Source organism: Misgurnus anguillicaudatus, chromosome 5 (genome assembly GCF_027580225.2).
Source record: "Misgurnus anguillicaudatus chromosome 5, ASM2758022v2, whole genome shotgun sequence".
NCBI classification, from domain to species: domain Eukaryota; kingdom Metazoa; phylum Chordata; class Actinopteri; order Cypriniformes; family Cobitidae; genus Misgurnus; species Misgurnus anguillicaudatus.
The window spans coordinates 23042501-23065041 of record NC_073341.2 but is presented as its reverse complement, the minus strand read 5'-3'; the positions used below and the strand labels follow the sequence as shown (position 1 = coordinate 23065041).

General features: G+C 38.3%; 1 protein-coding gene across 3 annotated transcripts; it reads right to left on the bottom strand.

Annotated features, from left to right (window-relative positions):
• Positions 1 to 639: 639 nt before the first annotated feature.
• ercc6l2 (excision repair cross-complementation group 6-like 2) lies at positions 640 to 16201 on the bottom strand. 3 transcript variants are annotated; one of them, XM_055167998.2, is made up of 18 exons: positions 15987 to 16199; positions 15048 to 15437; positions 14853 to 14969; positions 14539 to 14732; positions 14152 to 14313; positions 12862 to 13069; positions 12104 to 12361; positions 11904 to 12023; positions 10206 to 10277; positions 9932 to 10077; positions 9244 to 9339; positions 8834 to 8933; positions 7159 to 7311; positions 6871 to 6942; positions 5533 to 6250; positions 5276 to 5430; positions 2995 to 3167; positions 640 to 2026 (listed from the first exon to the last, which is right to left on the bottom strand). In XM_055167998.2, the coding sequence occupies exons 2-18, from the start codon at positions 15318 to 15320 to the stop codon at positions 1165 to 1167; spliced, it is 3879 nt and encodes a 1292-aa protein (XP_055023973.2). In that variant the 5' UTR covers positions 15321 to 15437; positions 15987 to 16199; the 3' UTR covers positions 640 to 1164. The 3 variants fall into 3 exon arrangements, with proteins under 3 accessions (XP_055023973.2, XP_055023974.2, XP_073723857.1); XM_055167999.2 differs by lacking the exon at positions 15987 to 16199 and adding an exon at positions 15648 to 15801; XM_073867756.1 differs by lacking the exon at positions 2995 to 3167 and having other exon boundaries at positions 1754 to 2026; positions 15987 to 16201.
• Between the last annotated feature and the right edge of the window lie 6340 nt (positions 16202 to 22541).

Here is a 22541-nt window from a genome sequence, read left to right as displayed (position 1 = left end):
AAATAAATGAGAAACTGAATGAAGCTTGCTCCTACCCAAGCCCGTACAGTATATGGACAGCAGCGTCCTGGATATATATTTTAGAATCCTAAACTGGAAGCGACAGCCATGCAGGGATAAACGGACGTCTGAGTCTGACTATAAAGTGAGTGTTTCTATTTTCTTTGTTATACTAACGTGGCATTTATGTACACAATAGCATATCTGAGCGGTGTTCCGATTAATGGGAGTGGCTTGCATTGTGGGAGTCGTAGTTTTCCATACAAATGTGCCCTAAAGTCACATTCTGTCTTTTCTCGGTCAAATAGGCACAAAATTCTAAATTTATTTTACATTTCTACTACAAATATGACCCACTTTCACTAAAGATTTATGTTTCTACCGATGAAATGTCCCTTTAAAGAAAGTACTCCAGAACTATTCTGAAAATCATTTATCTAGCTTGAAACCAAATGTGAAGCCCATTTTTAGTGCTGTTTCAAATTTGGATGTATCCTAGTAAATGTCGCCAATTCATGCTCAATGTTATAGAGCGGTGCTGTTCAGTGTTCAACTTTCCCACATGATCTAATACAAAATGATGTTCCACTATGTCACATGATTACATACATATGTGTACTCAGAATCTGTACAGAGGAATAAAACGATTCAAAATTCACTTTTAATTTCTTCCTAGAAAGACCTGGAGGTCTGAGCTTTCTTTTTACGGGATCACCTTAGTGTCATCATTAAAAAACATTAGCATTGATCATATCAATAAGAAACACTATGATGCTTTACATACACTGCCGGTTGACCTAATCCGGCCAAAAATTACAATTTTCAGAACTTTTAAGCATTTAGATGTGTAAACAATACAACTTGATAAATAAAAGCAAATCCATTTAAAAATGTCTATCAATACTATAATTATAAAACAGTTTGTACTTTGTTCTCACATTCATTTTCCAAACGGGCAAACAATGAACTAAACTTTTTACACTAAAAAAATTCCAAAAAAAAAAAAGTTTAATAAAATTCAAATTAATTGGCTATTGGGCAGTTGCTATAAATTATAAAAATTAAGTTAAGCTAATACAACTTATTTTACAACTTTCTTATATAATTTATAGCAACTCCTCTCTAGTCAAGAAAGTTAAAATAAACCAGGAATTTTCACAGTAACTACATTTTCCAGAGGAATTTTTCATTCTTTTTCCAAAGTTGAGAGCTTTCACTTTTATCAATGCTCTTTGACCTCGCAGGGACACTGGCAGTATTACAGATCTTCTCTACCTCGGACAGATCCGTGAGTTTATTAATGCTCTCCTCATTTCCCTCATTCAAAATGTCCCAAAAGTCCTTTCCTCGACTCTTTGCCTTTTCTGTAAATGTAGCTGTTGCTTCCTTTGGGCGGTCTACGGGTTTCTTTTTGGATTTGAATAAGTCATTGAGGATGGATGTATCACCTATAAGGTCAGCGATGGAGTCAGAGGACGAGCGTGAAGGTCTGACTGATGAGGAACTTGCACCATTCATTTTGCTTTCTCCCACTGTTGTGCACTGGTTCCTCTGAAGATACCCAGAACTTGTTGAGGAGAACCTCGATCTGCTTATGATCTGGTCTGAGTCATCTGTGGAAGACGATCTCTTAATTTTTTTATTAGTGAGGTCTGTACTGCGATGAACCTCAGAGGTTTCTGTACCACCCATTCTCTTTTCTTTTGATGTTTCTTCTCTTTGATCGTGAACTTCATGGGTTGGTACCTTAACTTGAGGTTTAGGAGGGGAGTTTGAAAGGGTTCTTTTTGAGGTAGTTCTTTGTCTGGCTGTACCGGACGTTGAAGGTGGTGATGTGGGTGGCTTTGGCTCAGTGTTGGGTTTAGAAAAGGTCTTTTTGATGATGTCCTTAAGTTCAGGGCTCTTATGGCTGTAGAAGCTCCCTAATCGGCTTAGCCTCTGTTCTGAATCGCTCTTCACGATCTCTTCTGCAAAGTCCTGCACAGAGTCGGCTCCGAAGAACTGAGCCATGTCCTCCAGCTGCTTCCTACCAGACCAGAAAACTATGAGGTCAATCTCATCATTTTACAGAACATGCGACACAAACAACAACAAACATTTGATCAAGTTTTGTGTACGGATTTGACTGATTAATATACATATAAACAATACAGGCATTCATTGAGTGCATAATCCTGTTCAATACGAACTTTGCTTTGCAAAATACAGACAGAGAGCAATGAGTTTATGACAGTGTATTATAACACACAACCACAATTTATAAGTTACGATGCAATAAGAACCAGAAGCCTTGCTTGCTATTGAAAGGCATTGGATGAACAGCCATATGCACTCATGAGCTAAATAAAACTATTAAAAACCCAAATGCCACGTATTTTAAAAGCCCCATTTTATAACATAAAACAACAAGCCAGAAAATTCAGCGGCTAGGGGCTTCAAGGAAAACCGGTTAGTAATTTGGAACCAAAATACCTCAGAAGTTGCTTGTGGTATAACTTGTAATGGAGGCTGCCACCCTTTGTGGTTTCAAAGCAAAAACTAAGTCTAAAGCAAGTCGCTTAAGTAAGTGTTTGTGTGGAGTTGAATCGTGTTTCACCAGTGATAATCAAAAAGAAGGGGAATATAAATATGTGCGTGTGTGTTTTCGCCATTACATGAGCAAACAGTACAATTTTGGGAGAATGAAAGGGAAAAGAAGGATAAAGAGGGGGTTCTGCTCATGACTTTGGCCGGGCTTGGGAAATGGGTGGGTGAGAGAACTCAAGGGTGGTCTTCACTGTTCCCTCGCTCCTTCAGCCCCAGGGGCCAGGCGGGGGCAGCACACCATAGCTGTGGGGAGAACTGGCACACGGCCCCAATCTACCAGGAATTTCCTCTCACTGCCTCGCCGTTCTTGTGTTTTCGGTCCAATTGACATGATTACTGTATTTGCTACGCTGTGGAGATGACTGTAAAAATAGGCGTTGGGTTTTTCACAATAGCATAATAGTTTACCTGCAGATGCTACTGGGCGTCTCGCCCACAATGAGAGTGAGATTTTTCTGGCGGTGAGAGGTTTTGATGAAGTGTGTGACCGGATGCTTTGGGTGGGATTGGGCACATGCCGGCTGAGCCTGTCTTTCAGTACTGTGATCTGAGAGTATGGACTCACATGACTGGCTGGGAGTCTAGAACACAAACACACAGAATTTCTGGAAACTTACAAATGTTAACTACTGTTGAATATAAAATATATACAGTATATAAAAGTAAGCTTCATAAAACAATTTCACCTATATACATAATTGGATCCTAACACTTCCTAACTGTGCTTTCACACCGCCACCGGCGAGAGAGCGTCAAAGTGGCCGGAAGTCATTCATTTTCAATGAGAGCCGGTGGCGAGTTCCGGCAAGCAGCGGCGCAGCACGTCATGTACGATGTGAGCGTCGAGGAGAGTTGAAATCAGTTCAACTTTATGGTAATGAGCTATGACGCAGTTCGGCGGCAACCAATCGGAAGGCGGAAATGTTCGGCAGCAACCAAACGTAAGGCGTAAACCTCCGCTTGAGAGGAGTTCAGAGTAAGTGGTGCTGGCCTGTACGATACGGTGTATGTGTTGCTATACAATTGATAAGATGCTTCTTGCGGTTTACTGTTTTCTACATAAAATCATCCTACATTTTGTAAAGAACATTCTGTGAAAATATAAGCTTAATATTTTTAGTATTGACTGGGTAAGGTCCTGTCATAGATTCAAATTAATGTGAAATCAGTGATTGAAATCAAACTTTGATGCTCCTAATCTCATTATTAGATTATGAGACTTTAGCCTGGATTTTACAGACAGGGTCACATATTTTTTAACTACATCACAATGTCGTCGCTTGGATGTTCTGGGCCATCCTTAAAAAAACATATCCATTAAATAACCATAATTTTATTATAGTAAAAATGGGGTAACCATGTTTTTAGGCATATTGATTTAAAAACAGAGTATGGTTAATGTAGCAAAAACATTGTTAATTAGTTGTAACCATGTTTTAACAATAGTAACAATGTTTTTTGTTTTATTATATTATTTAGTATTATTATTATTAATAATATTTAAATGAATCATTAATCGTAAGAGATTCATTAGTAAAAAGAACCCACCCCAAAATATACACGGATATCATGGTTCCTACATATAGCCTCCTGGTTCAATCCGTGCTGCTTGTTTTGTTGTTTGCCAGGCAAAAATCTAAAATCATTAAGTAAATCTTAATTGAGACACGTAACCTATAGGGCTGTGTATCTGCAAAAACTGGCGATGCGATAAGTAACGTGGTACAAGTGTTGCGTTACGATAAGATTTGCTGCTGTGGGGCTGGCGATATATTTGGGATATGTCTTGTTTTGGGAATAGAATAAAATTTTAGGACAGCTGTTATCAAGAACACAAATACAAATACTTTTATCCTCCATTACTAGTAGCAGCAAACGCTTACATTAGTGGCGCGCCCTAATGCGAGTACTTTCTGTCGCTTTTAAAGTTTATAGAGAAGAAGACTGCTAATCTAGCAGTGAGGATGTAAACTCAAATAAAAAAATATTTTGAGAATTGATATCAGCAAACAAACAAACAAATCCTGATACGCACATCAATATTTTCTGACACCCCTAGTAACTTATCCAGGTCCACTGTAGTCACTATTGATTTACAACATTTAAAGGTAACACCACAGGTTTTTTATATTTTAATATGTTCTAACCTCAACTTAGCTTAATAAATACATACCTATATTTTTTCAATGCGTGCACTTAATCTTTGTACAGTGCGTCATGAATAATCCCTATTTAAAGACTGTTACATGAGTAGTTACACGAGTAAGTATGGTGGCACAAAATAAAACATGCCGATTTTTTAAGCGGATAAAATGAGAACTATATTGTATGGCGGAAGAGCACTTAGTTTGCAGCACTTCAACCTCGGGTGCAGTAATATTGACGGAAGTTTGAACGAGAGGGGGAGATAATGTTACTGCACGCCGATCTGCTTAAAAATATCAAAGTGTGGAACACGGAAGTGTTTGGTGGCTTCCAAATTCATCCCTGTTTGGATCCTAAGGAATAAATGGGGCTAGGCTAAATGCTAACAGATTCACAACGCGCTGTACAAAGATTAAGTGCACGCACGGAATAAAGACAGGTATGTATTAATTCGTCTAAGTTGATGTAAGAACATAGTAAAATAGTGGTGTTTTCCTTTAAAACTATTGATTTAGTATAAAAGAAACGTTAAATGTGGAGAAACCTCTGAGGAATCCAGGAGTTGGTTAGCAGGAAACTGCGAGTGTTGGTTGAGTTCAAACACATCTCGTACTGCGGCGCGGCTCAGGCGGTCTTCTGCTCTGCTTGAACCCACAATCTTCTGATTAGAGTGAGTGTAACTCACATGCTGAAGTCCACCTGTAAGAAAAGTATACTGTAAGAGTAAATAGTACACAGTACGGTTTTAACGCTAGGCCAAACCTCATAAAATTTCCACAAACTTCAAAAGATGATTAGTACCTAATAATGAGTCAATTGTTCCAGTGTGGCCTTCATCTCTGCTATGGGTCCTGTCAGATCCAGGTGTCTGTGCTGCGTTTTGGGTCTTTAAGCCTGTGAAGCTAACAGATCTTTGGGCACCATTTTGCCTCTTAGAAGGCAATGTGCAGACTGACTGATTCACCTGGGGAGATAAACCCTTCATACGTTTAACTCTTTCTTGACAAACTTCATCCTCTAAAGATTCAGTATCACTTTCAATATCGTCTTCAGGCTTTTTTTCTGTAAACTTGATCTCGTTTTGAAAACAACTCTTGACAGGATTCATCCTTTCCTTCTTGTGTTTGTGTAATCTTGTATGCTCTGATTTTGTATGCTCATGATGTTTTCCAGCGGGAACGCCATCCATCTCCTCCTCTGATTGACTGGATGGATCCCAGCTGGTCTTCTCCTGGTTCTCTTCATCTTGACTTTGGTTGCTAAAATCTTCTTCACTGCTGTCTGTTCCCTGCTGCTCTCTCTGAGCTATTTGTTGCTGAAGCAGACGGTAAAGGCCTAAATTGTCAATACAAGAACCACCCATCTCATCTCCTGTGTGTGGGTTTGAGGACCTTTGCTTGGAACAGCAGGGATCTTCATCCTCACTCGCACTGCTGAAGTCCAAAACCTCAGCAGGTTTGAACCCGGTGACTGCTGAACCTCCTGCTCGCTCAGCAGAGGTCTCTGCTGACTTTGGATCCTGGGGTAAACCAAGATGGTCCATTAGTTTTCTGAACTATTAATATTGTAACACTAACATAGAAAAACTGTACTATAAAAAACAAGTGCTCAGTGTTTATGAGCCAAAACAATTTTATACTTTACCAAATACTTGTTACTGATTTTTTTGGCAAATAATTTAGCTCATTTTCATGAAAACAAATATGTGCATTTCAAATATGTGAAATCCAGGCTAAAGCCTCATAATTTAGAATAGGAGCATCAAAGTTTGATTTCAATCTCTGACAATGATCAAAGTTTATGTATGAAACATTAAATGAATTACTTCAGCTGGGTTTTCACAGACTAGGTGACATATAAAGCCTGGTAAAATTTTACTGTCAGTGCCCGACCATCCTCTCAGAAAAACAAATGTGTCAGGTTCCTTCCAGAGAAACAATTAGATAAGGCCTCTACTGAGTAAATAAACGTGGTATAGACAGTACATTTCTGTGTGGTCTCCACCATTGGGCTTGAGAGGGGGTTGATTATGACCATGTGTTCGCCATCATACCGTGGGAACAGATGGATGATGGGAGAGTTGGATGGGAAAGAGAAGCGTTTTAGACACGGGTCTGTGAAAGGGTGGTGGATACTCACGGCATCTTGCATCCTCTCGCCCATAGCTTGTGTTTTGGCCGTCATGATCCCCACCTCCACTTTGCCCTCCCTCTGTGGGCGAAACACGCGATTCCCATCATGTCAATGAGAAGGAATTTAATTCATGTAAACAGTCATGTCATTAGGGACGCTTATAATCCGCTGAGGTCTTTTAGACAGTAGACTACATCTGTGCGATCATCAAAATCTTTATTATTTAGATTTCGATGATCAAACTTGCTTTAAAATCAAAATCGATGTGCGTTAGAAAACTGTGATGTTTCTGACCTTCAGTATGCGTTGGGTTAGGCAGGTGCCATCAGTCTGTAGACGAAACAGGTTTCGGATGCCGAACAACTCTCCGCTCTGGCCGTCTGTTCCCTGAACAGCATCAAAGTACCGTCGCGCATTTTCACAGCCCATTACTGATGTCTGAAGTTGCTGTATGAAACAATCAAAGAGGTTTGTTAAAATAAGTGTATTATATTTTCAGTGTTATAAGTGTATTATATATACAGCCAGGGGGGAATAAGAGACCACTTCAATATTATTTTCAGTTTTTATAAATTTAGTATTTATAGGTATGTGTTTAAGTAAAATTATATTTTTTGTTTTATTTTGCCAACTATCGACAACATTTCTGCCAAGTTACTAATAAAAAATAATGTTTTTATTTGCATTTATTTACTAAAAATTTAAATGTAGTAAACATCTAAAAAGATAGTGTTTTCTGATCTTGAATACTGCAGAGAAAACAAGTTCAAATTAATTTCTCAATAACAATATGTTGATTTTTTTACATGTATTTTAGGAAAATTTCAGAAATATAAATTTTATTAAAATTAAATGTTTTATTTTTTCACATCTTTAATGTGTTTTCGTATCCATTCAATCTTTTACATTCCTGTTGGGTGACTTTGTCGCTCATGAGGTTTGCTTTTGTTGAAATTCAATAGACACTGGACAGAAGTGGTTGTAATACATGTAGAAATGGTGATCAAAGGCAAAATTGGCCGAATTAGGTAGGGACACCACTATATAAGTCCGAGTCGAATGCCACACAGTACCATTTTCAACTAAGCGCTTTTACCTTATATTCATTGTACAAAATTCTTCAGGGTTCCCACACCTTAGTTAACTTCAAATTCAAGGACCTTTCAAGGACTTTCCAGGTGCAAATCCCCCTCAAATTCAAGAACTAAATGTGGGGACACATTTCGAGTTAGAGCAAGGTTACATTGTGTTACCTTTTAAGATTTATTGTTACAGTTCGCTTTCGAGGGAACTCGCGCTGCGTCACTGTGGTGACACTTTGGGGACACCTCCAGGGGTAAGTGCGTCTGAATGTGTATATCAAATTCAACCAATGGTGAGGCTTAATGACAAAGACAGGGTGACGCAGGAGTCAGGAAGTATATCGCTAACTGAGTTATTGCCAAAGACGGCGTTACAGGGACGCAGGAAGTATGGCAAGAGGGACGCAGCGTCTCATTCCCTTCTCAGGAAAAAGGGTTACATACGTAACCCGAGACTTTTTCATGTGTCAAACACAACTATGCAAAAAAGCATTTTGCTATGAATCAACATTCGCATACAGAAGATATAAGCATTTAAGGTGAACAGTTTAGCATGTGTGCTTAAAAAGTCTAGAATTTTAATGATGTTATCCTACACTACACAGGGAATAATGTGGATTTTTTCCAGAAAACTTCTTGCATAAAATAGATTCAAGGACTTTCAATGACCTGTATCTATGTATGTATATTTTCAAAAACTTCACAGCGCCTTGAATTTTTTTCCGCAGATTCACAAACTTTTAAGGAATTCAAGGACCCCTGTGAACCCTGATTCTTCTCTACACAGCAAACAGAGTAATTTGGTCTTTACTGTCCCAATACTTATGTGCATATGTATGTAAAGCACAGTGTTATTTTCACACACTTTTGCTGGGAACATTACGCACCTGTTTGTAAATCTGCCGCAGGTATATGATCTCCTCTACTGTTCCCAAAGAGATGAGTCTGAAAACCGTCACATCCCTGCACTGGCCTATGCGATACGCCCTAAAAATATAAAATTATATGTATAAGTTTCTTTATTCTGTTAAACCAAAAAGAAGATAATTTAATAAATGATGATACACACACAGTTGAGGGTACCCATTCACTTCCATAGTATGAAAAACAAATACTATGGAAGTCAAAGGGTACCATGAACTGTGTGCTGCTTACTATCATTTATCAAAATATCTTCTTTTGTGTTCAACAGAGGAAAGAAAGTCATACAGGTTTAGAAAAACATGTAGGAGATTAAATAATGACAGAATTTTCCTTTTTGGGTGAACTATCCCTTTAACTAACTATGCATGTTTACCTGTCAATAGCCTGAAGATCATTAGCAGGATTCCAAGTTGGATCAAAGAGCACAACAACATTGGCTCCGGTGAAGTTGAGACCAAGCCCACCAGCCCTTTAAAGGAAACCACATCAGACTTTCATGTTGTCAAGATTGCATGTATGACCTTAACATTAAAGGGACACTCCACTTTTTTTGAAAATATGCTAATTTTCCAGCTCCCCTAGAGTTAAACATTTGATTTTTACCATTTTGGAATCCATTTAGCTGATTTCCAAGTCTGGCACTAGCACTTTTAGCATAGCTTAGCACAATCCACGTAATATCACTGCGCCTCCTGCAGCCATGTTACAGCAGCAAAGTACTTGATTATTATGCCAGAATGAGAGTATAGTTCATAGACATATCTTTGAATTTTCTGTCGGTCTTAGTACACAATGTAACTACAGAATAGTCAAGTTTTAAATAGGAAAAATAGTGAAACTCTTTGGTTATTTTTGAGCTGATGCTAATGGTCTAATCAGATTCAATGGATTATGCTAAGCTATGCTAAAAATGGTACCGTCAGACCCGGAGATCGGCTGAATGGATTCCAAAGCCGTAGAAGTAGAATGTTTGTCTTTAGGGGAGCTGGAAAATGAGAATATATTTAAAACAAAAGTGGAGATTCTCTTTAAGACATAATAACCAATGAAGCCACACTCACAGGGTAGACACCAAACACAGGTTGATGTCCCGAGAGCTGTTGAAATCCTTCACTATCTTCACTCTGTCCTTAGACTTGGTGTTTCCATCCAACCTGCGGTACTCCAGACCCTCAGCCATACAGTAGCTCTCAAGAACATCTAGCAGCTGTGAAGAACATCTTATAGTGGGAGATCCATTTCACACAGTTTCATATTTATCATGCCACTGTCTTTAACAGACGTCTATACCATGAACTAAGTTGGCATGCTGTAAAATACACATCGGCACCTTACCTTGGTGGACAGAGAGAAGAGTAGAACCTTGGCATTCTTCACCATGAAGTGATTTAGTAGCTTTTGCAGAACCTGAAAGAACAAAATCAGCACGTGAGTGCAAACAACATTGAGTGCATATCATAACATGGAAAACCAAAGGTGTTCATCTGAATGATAAACAAAAGCACTGGGCAGGGATTAACAGAGCAGGCTGTGTCTTTAAAGTCTCTTGCTGATGTTTCATGAACCAACGTCCATTCTTGTGAGAACGCCAGTACCACAGCATCTGCCAATAACAGCACCCTCAAGATGCTCCAGTTAAAGGGAGGGGGAACCTTTGAAAGGAAATGTTAAATAGTGTCCTTGTTATTACCCAAAGAAGTGTAGCCAAAGCTTGTGAGGCAGGACAGCTCAGGGCCAGTGCTTAGCCACAAGAGGGATTACTAATCTCAGTACTGCCATGGAAAAACCTAAAGTTAAAAGCTTTCTTGGAAAAGGAACAGAGTGTTGAACGATGTGGACGTGCTCATGTCCACATGCTACTAACATATGATTTCTGACATACATTTAAAGGACGGGTTCGGTATTTTGCACTTGGGGCCCTGTTTTCAGATTGTTTGTGATGAAATGGACGGTTTTGACTGAAATTTGAACATTTGATGCTGGCCCGAGAATCTTCGGGTGTTTCTTGTATCACCTCCCACCGCTACAATGGCTGCATAGGTGCACTTGAACAATCCTTCCTAAAATGCATTAAACTTTCGTTTACAAAGACGTGAAACTCACCGAGTGGTCAGGGCTGTTCACTGATATGCTCACACAAAAATTGCTGCAAAATAAGCTTTCCAACAGGTTTTATCGTAGTTTTTGTCCAACTCCATTGACTTGTATTAGATGTGCTGTGAGGTACGGTATTACTCCGCCGCCGGGAACGGAAATGGTATTGTTTGTATTCTTGCAATTGGCAAAGGCGGATTATCGGCACCAACTGGGCTTGAGTGTCTATTATTCAAGCTCTCAAATGGAAGAATATACGGGTGTGAGACGTTTGGAAAAATATGTCCACAAGTTAACAACGAATGGTAAAACATCTTTTGCAGCGATTTTTGTGTGAGCATATCAGTGAACAGCCCTGACCACTCGGTGAGTTTTACGTCTTTGTAAATGAAAGTTCAATGCATTTTAGGAAGGATTGTTCCGGTGCACCTATAAAGCCATTGTAGAGGTGGGAGGTGATACAACAAACACCCGAAAATTCTTGGGCCAGCATCATATGTCCAAACTTCTATTTCATCATAAACAATCTGAAAACAGGGCTTTAAGTGTAAAATACCGAACGTGTCCTGTAAAGTGTGAATTAAACTAAAATATTGTCCAAAAACAACAAATTAAAGGGATAGTTCAACCAAAAATGAAAATTCTGTCAACATTTCCTCACCCTCAAGTTGTTTCAGATTTCTTTGTTATGGTGAACAAAAAGAAAAATGTTTTGAGCAATGTTTGTGTGACCACGTGTTGTTTTGGAGCACCACTTACTCCCATAGTATATTTTTCTTACTATGGAAGTCAATGGTGCTCCTTCTTGATTACAAACGTCTTTCTTTGACTTTAGCAGAACACAGAAATGTTAACATGCTTGTGAGTAAATGATGACAGAATTTTATTTTTTAAGGTGAACTATGCCTTTAATAAACACAACAAGTAATAAAGTCTCACCTTCATTTTTCCACTGTACATTGGATCTGACATTGCTTCAAATGCGGCCTGTTTGCACCTCTCTGTGAAATCTGGAAATTTCTTAAAAACTTGATCGCAAATGGCGGTCACATATTTCTCCTGCAGAGAAATAACAAAAATGTACAAAAATTCAATAAAAATAATTTAATTAATCCGATCCAAAATTCTCAATTATTTACCTGCTTTTTGCTGGTTCCTTCTTTGGACTGCAGTAGAGCGACGTGATTGGCTACTTTCCTAAGTATTGCAAGATAACTAAAGTAGAGGTGTCTGACAGGCACGCCGTCTGCGTTTACTTTGTAGCAGCATTTCTTTCGTGGACGCCCACTGCCACAGTGACACCTTTTTGAGCTTTGTAACATCAAGGTCACATCATCTGTGTCAAGCACAGCTCTGTACACTGTCTGCTGGAAGTCTGTGAGCGAGCAATACACCACCTGAATAGAAACAAGATTAAAGGAGACATTTCACAAGACTTTTTAAGATGTGAAATAACTTTTTGGTGTCCCCAGAGTACATATGTGAAGTTTAATACCGTATAGATAATTTATCATAACATGTTAAAATTGCCACTATGCAGGTGTAAGCAAAAACGTGTAGTTTTTGGGCATGTCCTTTTACATGCAAATGAGCTGATTTCTGAACTAAATGGCAGTGGCGTGGTTGGATAGTGCAGATTAAGGGGTAGTATTATCCCCATCTGACATCACAGGAGGAGCCAAATTTCAATGATCTATTTTTTCACATGTTTGCAGAGAATGGTTTACCAAAACGAGAGTTACTGGGTTGATCTTTTTCACATTTTCTAGATTGATAGAAGCACTGAGGACCCAATTATGGCACTTAAACATGGAAAAAGTCTGATTTTCATGATATGTTCCCCCTTACGAGATCAGATCAAGTACTGTGAGTGTTCAGTTTCAATGAATAGACCTACTCGATCATCTTTTTTAGGTAGCTGGTCACTGATGAGTGCTTTTGTTCTCCTGAGGAACCAACGCGAGAGCTTTTTGGCCAGATCTTGAACTGCCTTGCGACCTTCTGCCAGAGCTCTTTTTGTCACCGTGTGTTTCTGTCCCTGCTCGATGGGGTCAGAAAATCTGTTTTTAAAGCCCGCCAATGAGCCTAGGCATCCAGGGATGGCCCTATGACCAAGAGACAAGGGTTTAAAATAAAACAATGGATTTAAGGGTACATTAGCAAACAACCTCACGGTCTAAAAACTAAGGGAGCTTTCTATCAAATTTGTTTTACATAGGCGACACCTTTGTTAGTAGCCATGTGCCACACTAAGCATTAAACGTCACGTTCTTCCTGATCCCATTTTTCAAACTTTAGTTAGTGTGTAATGTTGCTGATAGACCATAAATAATACCTGCAAAATGATAAAGCTCAAAGTTCAATGTCAAGCGATATATTTTCTTTAATAGAAGTCCCCTTTCAAAGCCTACAGCGAACGGCCGGTTTGGACTTCAGCCCTCTATTTCCCGGTTGAATGACATCAAGAGTTTTTGACTAAACTCCGCCCACAGGATTATGTCAGTCGCCAGCTTTGGCTCAAACGGCTCTGCTAAGCTGCTATCAAATCACAAAACACTAAACAAGCTACACAATCAGAACTAGATTAGCATTTCTGAAGGAGGGACTTCATAAAACAAGAAGACATCAGCCTGTTTTTAGGACAGATAAGTAAATTGTGTGCAAAATACCACGTTTTTTTACACGTGAAACATGGACACATGTTATATTGCGCACTGTAAACACAATTAAAGCTTTAAAAACACAGAAAGAACGGGACCTTTAATAGTGACATTATTCAAACATTAGCATGTTGTCAGGTACAACACATTTATATTTTAGGTGCGCTGAGATCATAGCAATGCTTTTTGGGTTGCTTTGTTCTAGAAGTATTTTGGACAAAATTACTGTATAATGTGACACAGTCTGTGAAAACCCAGCTAAAGTAATTATTGTGGGTTTTTTTTGTGAATTTCTATATAAAATCATCCAAAATATTGTAAGAAACACATTCTGTGATCAAGAAATGTATTCTGGAAATGAATGAGGTTATGTCAAATCAATCAAGTGAAATGCTCCTAATCTCATTGGTTATGAGACTTTAGCCTGAATTCACAGACAGGGTCACAATTTTGCTACATTTGCATTGTTACGGACACCTAAAATGTCACCTAATAGGGTAGCTCACTAGGCTTTGTAACACACTCACCAGTCCATAACACACCACAGCTCCTCCAGGTTGTTCTGAAGAATCGTTCCTGTCAGGCCAACCCTCACTTTACATCTCATCCCCTTCATGGCCTGAGTAATTTGGGACTTGTGATTCTTTATTTTGTGAGCTTCATCCACAATGACAGCAGCCCAATCAATACTGTACACAATTACACAAGACATTAAAGATTTACTGAACGAGCAATGCTCTGACAACACAAAATAATTTAAATTTGATCAGAAACAACTATTTTAATATGGTTGTGGTTAAAACAATAAGACATTTTAAGTGAACTTTCTTTTTCTCCCCTATATGTTGCTGAATAAATACTATAAAATTTTGACAGTAGCATATAAACCTAAACAAATGACTGTAGATATGCACCTGTTGAACTGGTCCAGACAGAGCCTGAGGGTCTCATAAGTGGTAAGAGCAATCTCGCACCTTCCTCTTTGAACACGCGCCAGCTCATCCTCCTTCCTAAAACCATGGATGACTACGACTCTGAAATGCCCCCAAGTTTCTAACTCATCTTTCCAGTTATATAAGACAGAGAGTGGAGCCACAATGAGGAAAACCTAAAAAGGAGAAATAAAATATGACCACAGTACATATAAAATAGTATGTACATAATCTATATTGTACAAATTAAAATAATTACATAGTAGCCTTCATTTGCAGTAAAACATACATGATACCTTTTGAACTTTGGACTGTTTTGAGGATGTTTGTGACTGCAAAAACTGAGGCCTGTTGTTTTCCACATCTTCCCATGTGCCGGTTTTCCGTAAAACTGCTGCTAGGAAGCCAATAACCTGAGCAACGGAAAGACTAGCAATGTCAAACTGTAAACGTGTTTTTTGGTAAAAAAAAATAATTTTCCATGCATCTACCTGAACAGTCTTTCCAAGCCCCATGTCATCGCCCAAGATGCACCCTCTGGATTTAGCGAAGTTGTGATGGATGAATTTAATGCCATCTCGCTGGTAGTCTCGTAAGTATCGATTAATGGTGTAAGGGACTTTAACATCACTTCCTGACACCAGAAATGGCTCAGAGGGACCTGGTGGTCTCTGATTACTGTGAAACAGAGGTCTCTCATCCCCATACTGGGATATGGATGCCCTGGTACCCTGGATCTTTGAAGCTGAGTCCTCCTCCTCCATCTCTACTGAGTTAAAACAGGTGCTATCTAGGTATAGGCTTGTTTAGTTGTGACAGATTTCTCCTTTGGAGCAGCACAAAAGGTAAAGTCATTTTTACCAAAATGGGAGATGTATGACCTGCAAAATACAGGCATGAACAAAATTAGTAAATCAAAAAATAGAGTAATAGAGTGAAACACAGGCATCGCATTAACTCCATTTAATCAATAAACTGAAACATAGATCCTTAGTGTCATTTCACATACATTACCAACAAACAAAACTAGATTTAAAGAAAATACTTAGCAGATTATTTATAACGATACTATTAAATGTACGCTAGCTTACTAGAGGTAACGTTAGCTAAACTTTTCTCATGTTCGAATCAAATCAATAAAACACAGTCCCCTTAAACACACGGGTATAACTTGATGACATGTATTTACATAATAACGTATATGTTGACATTTGTAATGACATCAAATCGCTATAACATTCATTTTTTACAAAATGTGTTTAAAGTCATGTGATGCTGCGCAGACTTATACGTCTGAAATCAAAGTATCGCGACAGCGAATAAACGGTTGAGCTTTCGAATAGCTCTCGCGTTTTTCTGATGTCAAAATCAGATCGGTCAGCGCATCACCGCACCAATGCGAACACAGCTAACGTCAAGTCAGTTCTTACCATGAACTCATGTCTGTTTTGCTGCTGTTTCTGAGCTCATCGCGGATGTCTGTTCGGCTGTAATGTAAACTATGAAGTCGCCGGCTGGATAAAATAATAAGCAGATATGTTCATTCCTCTGCGTGTCCATCATACGTGTCTCTATTTTGCTAACACAGCAACATGCTGCACACAGCGTCCTGCACGGAAGGGACGCGTTTATTTACCTATCTGTGTTATGGGTGCAGCACTTTCCGTAGAAGCCCAGAGAAAAATACATTGCAAAAAATATTACAAGTTTAATTATTTTATTTTAAATAGATTAAGATTAAATATACAAAATGTGTATTTTATGTGTTTGTTGATTGTTTAAATTCAGTATTTATTCTGTTAGATAGTTGTAACTAACATCTTTTTTATAATAATAATAAATGTGAAATCAGCAATGGATGAGTTATGGGAAGCTGGATGAAATTTCAAGAAAGACTTTATTGTTCTATCCAAAGCAATGTACAAATAAGTACCTTTATCAATCACATGTTGACAGGCAAATCATCAAATCAAAATATTTTCATTTACAATTAAAAACAGACACTGCTCTGGTCGACCAGACCAGACCAGTACAAATTACTTCTTCCATCCACAGCAACAACATTACCCATATCAATGGAGTTACATGCTCGGAGTGGAAAGACTGACATGTTCCTAATGTATATCTGCTTCTCGCTGGATTATAAACCCCTTTTCTATGGACCCGCAAAATCTGCTAATTACGGTCAAAGAAAGTGGTTAATGGTTGTGCACAGGGTGGTCCATATATCTATAATGCATTCATTCTGCCTGACCTCACCACCCATACCAAACAGCTTCTTTTCATAGGGGGCAAATGGACCCATGTGGTTTAGTAGAGGAGCAAGTGTTATGTGCTCTGCGCTATGCCTAGTGCTATGTAAACTGTCAGTCATGACTGTTTGGGCTTCTTTATAAGAACATCTGCAGCAGCTGCCCTATAAATTCTTAGTGTTGAGAGAGCAGGAACATAAAGTTTCATTTTAGTTTTGCAGTGTAGCATAGCACAGGTCATCACCCGCTCCCACCTGAGGAGAGACTTTAAAACTCCTGAAATGACCACCAGATATCTTTATCTTAAAACAGCAGATTTTCTAATACATCCTCAAAAGGTTAAACTTTTCCTGCCGTTCAAAAGAAAATATTTAGCATTAACAATAAATGGCAAACAATACTGTACGCCATAGTGTTGCAATTTTGAGCTTTTGGTGCATTATGTCGTCCCATTTTTACACATATGGTGTAAAATACATTTTTCTTTAGTAGTGTGAGATCTCAGGCAGCAGAGACCGCTGAGGTTCCCCCTCACTGCAGATGCTGAATGGAAGATTTGTCTGCTTCTCTGTGAGCTTAGGAAATCCTCCATCTGTATTTCACTGACTTTCTCCCATGAGTCACTCAAGGTTAGAAAGCCAAAACAAATTACAGCCATGCCAAAACTGACAGTATTAACCTTATGAGCATTGATTACCAAAAAGAAAAAGATTTTGCTCTTGTTTTTAATGATTTTATTTCTATTTCTGCTCGCTCGTGTTCACTGTTAAAAATATCTGTAGAAATTACAGTATTACTGGCAGCTGTTTGCCGGTAACTTACTGTAGGTTTAAAGGGACACTACACTTTTTTTGAAAATATGCTCATTTTTCAGCTCCCCTAGAGTTAAACATTTGTTTCTTACAGTTTCGAAATCCATTCAGCTGATCTCCGGGTCTGGCGCTAGCACTTTTAGAATAGCTTAGCACAATCCATTGAATCTGATTAGACCATTAGCATAGCGCTAAAAATAACCAAAGAGTTTGGATTTTTTCCTATTTAAAACTTGACTCTTTTGTAGTTACATTGTGTACTAAGACAGACAGAAAATTAAAAGCTGTGATTTTCTAGGCAGATATGGCTATACTATACTCTCATTCTGGCGTAATAATCAGTGACTTTGCTGATGTAACATGTCTGCAGCAGGCGTAGTGATATTATGCACTGCCTGAAAATAGTCCCCTTGGTTACTTTCAATGGCACAAGACTATTTTCGGGCAGTGCGTACTATTACTACGCCTGCTGCACCCATGGTACGGCAGCAAAGTCCTTGATTATTACGCCAGAACGAGAGTATAGTCCTAACCATATCTGCCTAGAAATTCGCAACTTTTAATTTTCTGTCTGTCTTAGTACACGATGTAACTACAGAAGAGTCAAGTAAAATATTTAAACTCTTTGGTTATTTTTTAGTACGATGCTAATGGTCTCTCAGATTCAATGGATTGTGCTAAGCTATGCTAAAAGTGTTACCGCCAGACGCGGAGATCAGCTGAATGGATTCCAAGAATACAGAATACAACAATAACAATAACAGTCTCATGCAAAGCATTCTGGGAACCAAAATCTGAAGGAAAACTACAGAAAACGGTTGATGAGGATTTCTGGTTCCCAGAAGACTGTTATTGTATAGTTTTATATTTTTGTACAAAACTCTTCGATCTGAAATGCTCTGTGTCCCTGATTGGCCAGCTAATCTGTATATTGTGAATGGTCTAAATACCTCTGACGTAAGCCAGAAATGTGACGCTCCTTACCATGTTTGAAAGATTTGGTTGCTAGCAGGAGTTAACTTACAGGCTGTGAGTCCAAAGCGGGAGGAATTATGATAATGTTGGTCTTGTCTACACCATCAATTCCATGAAGCAGCAGGCCTACAATCCGTGTGTTTGTTGTAGTCCAAGAAAAGAGATTTACATTGGAAACGATAACTCGCGTCATTGTTTACTTTGGGGTTTTGCATATCGATAACATGTAATACACACTTACACACCAAAGGAAATTTAAAAAATGTGAATGTGACCAAATTGCTCTTTAATGTTTATTTAACTTTGAACAAACTGTTGCCAGTAAAAAACATACATTTAAATCTACAGTTACTGGCAAACAGCAAAAAAATGTACAGTGTTGGAAGAAAGTATCGCAGAGTTTTTTTTTCGTTGTGCAGATAAGTAGAACTTTAAATATGTTTTATATGTTTCTCTAAAATTGCTTGGGAAAAACTAAAAGATACCTAAATAGTTTGTCAATTTATGTTCATGTTGACATCTCTTTGTTCTTGATTGCAGATGTTGGTATTGTGGGAAATGTTAGCACAGTTTGACACATTGTTTAAATCTCTTCTGAGGAGACAAAAGATGTATTTTGATTTTCATTACTGATTTTTCTTTCTCATGCCTATCACAGACACTGAATGTCTTCCTTAAAAGTCAACTTTTTGGGGTTTGTTTTTCAAAGAACAACTTGTATGAGTTAACATAATACTCTTACTCACTCAAAATAAACTGGTGGCCTTGGTTATTCAGTCCGGACAAAACCTAATATGCCACCATTTCCCCACCAATGCATATCCTCATATCGACAGTAAAGATGTACAAAATATCCTTTCTGTCGAGCTGGAAATTTCTGCTGTGTGTGAGGTCCGTCTCTGGTAAATTCCAGAAGTTTTGCGTCATTTCCCCACATGTCTCTGTTTGTGTGGTCAACATCACAGACACACCACTGAATCTTTCAAACCCGAGTGAATGAGGTGTCTGATAGAACTGTAATATTTTTCCCGATCCCTCATCCACAAGGCATCAGTCATTTGTCAGGCCCTGTGGCGGTCTAAGGCGGCTTGCTATTAAAACACGCACACAAGGATGCACACAATTAAATGTTTAATGTAAACTTCTTCAGCGTCTTAGTTTGACATAAACTGCTGATTTGTGGCAATATTTGCCAGCTCCACATGCTTGCAAAATAATTCTAGATTTTTGGAAGGAGTACATAGAACTTTTATGATTGCTTTGGACCCGGATTTGGCAACACGCACAGTATTCTGTCAGTTATTTACTTGCATTGATAATTTAAAATGTCACATAGCCCAGAATATTAATGCCTGTGGGAATGCCTTCTCTTTATTCTTCCTCTGATTTTTTTTTAATCATTTGTATCTAAATGCAGACAAACTGACAATGTGTCAACAATGGTCATTGATAAATTAATCCTGAATGCTTGTTATCAAAAATGCTGTCCACATCCAAGACAGGGACAAATAGAGTGCTGCCGTGCTTTTCAATGTAGTTGTACAATACTTGAACCGTCTCCAAGCTACTTGAACTAAATCCAACCCCTTTATGCCTCTGTCTTTGTTTCTCTCCCAGGCAATTATACAACCACAAGCACACACTTGAAAAGCCCTCACTGATCATCTTGAAATGGGGTCTATTATGGAAAGACGCAGAACCGAAAACTGCATACAGAAACAGTGCAAACATGTAGAAGTACAAATAAGAAAGATTTACTTCATAAAGTGCATAAATATTCATTGTAGATCAGCAATCGTGACACCAGTGATTTAGCTCAGTGAGCTACATCGCCAAATTCTAGGGTGACCTGAATTGGACGGCGGGCTGGTCTCTTTTGTCCTGCATTGAGATGGAAAGACTAGACCAAAGAAAAAAAAACATATTTACAACTAAACCAGTGCTCATTATGCCGGGACCCCATAGAGGGTCCTTTTGTTTGTTGACTTGAGCTACAATAAACACATCAAGCACCCAATATAATACAATGCAGTCTCCTTGTTTTTATCTTGCATCATCAAAAGCCTCATTGGGCCTCAGACTGATTTGATAAGCAAACAAAACGCAAAGACCTCACTGAAAAACCTGCTGGTGTTGGCATTTTTGTCCGTGTGATGTATTGTGATACACTTGGAATTGGCTATTCATTTTGTCTTCACTATTGGACACTGGCAGTGACATGGGTTGGGGATAGTTTTTGTGTGCCATTACGGACCGACGGCGATGCATAACTGAACACAACAACAATGCTCTCTCACAAAGTACCAGCTCAGCAGAACCCAATGTCCACTTACACGTACTGTAATGGACAAGAGTTATGCAAATCTTTCAGCCTTATCTTTAACCATGGGAAACTTTTTGAAAGTTGGAAGAAACAGCTCCCCCAAATATACTAATATCACTTATTAATTTCGTTTTTAAACCCAAATGATTTTCAAGCAGGACGTTGATGCTGCCATACAATCCAATGATGTATCCAATGGAAATGAATGGTAATCATGTGAAGAAACACCATAATAGTACCTTTAGGGATGACAGTTATGTCATTATGTACATCCTTAAGTTGTTCCCAACTTGTATAGACAATTTCATCGTACGCATGTGGATCCGAACTTTATTTCCGGTTTCGGTTTTTTAATGGTCTGACTAGTTGCTAAACTGATCTCTTGAACAAATGCCTCTTCGAAAATAACAAATGTTTTGGTTTCCTAGGTAATCTATGTGTTGTTTTTTTGCTTGTTATATAAATAAACTATACGTTTAAAGAACTTTGTTGTTATTAATTCTTAGCGGAGTTTACCGGAAGTTACGTGCGGACCACGACAGCCGCTTGTTTATGTTGTTACTGCTGAAAGTGTCTATACATTTGTTTTTTGTTCTGCTGAACACAAATGAAGACATTTTGAAGAAACATATCTGGGCCACCATTGACTTCCAAGAATGATCTCAAGGAAAGTCGTGTTATAGTCACGAAATTTTTGATTAATTTATTTGTGTCCATGGCATGAAATTTAGCTTTTTTGTCCCTTAAGCACGACTTTCTTTTTCGTGTCATTTTATGTATTGTTTTTTCAGTTTTTTGCTATTTTCTTACCATTGTCGGGGTTGGAAATAGAGTCACTTTCTGTTACATTAGACATCCTAACCCCAACTCCAGGCGAGAATAGTTTTAAAAGCGGGGAAAAAAACCATGTAGAAACCAATACATAAAAGTAAAAATCTAACCCCAACCCCAAGCGACAATGATTTAAAAATAGAAAAAAATGAGAACACAATACATAACATGACACGAAAAAGAAAGTCGTGCCACGGACACGAAAAACTATTTATAGAAATTTGTGCGATTGACACGAAAAAGACATTTGTGCTCAAGGCACAAAAAAGCTGAATTTTGTGCCATAGACCCAAATAATTTAATCAAATTTTTCGTGACTATATAACACGACTTTCCGGGAAGTCATGTTTGACTTCCATAGTAGAAAAAAATACTCTGGAAGTCAATGGTGCTCCAAATCTGTTTGTTTGTCAACATTTTTCAGTAAACTATCCCTTAGTCAATACAATTGAGCTGTACTTCAGGTCTTATGTAGCCATACAGTTGTTTGTGTGTTGAACAGACAGAATTAAAAATCATTGTTCACTGTTTTAATTACAGAATAACATAATTATTTTATTGTGCTTGCATGCAGTGCTTTTTCAATTCCCACAGATCTGCAATGAAATGGGAATGAGTAAATGATGATAAAACAAAAAATCTAACATATGGTATCATAGAAAATGTTAAAGGAATAGTCTACTCATTTTTAATATTAATCTATGTTATTACCTTAACTAAGAATTGTTGATACATCCCTCTATCATCTGTGTGCGTGCACGTAAGCACTGGAGCGCGCTGCGACGCTTCTAT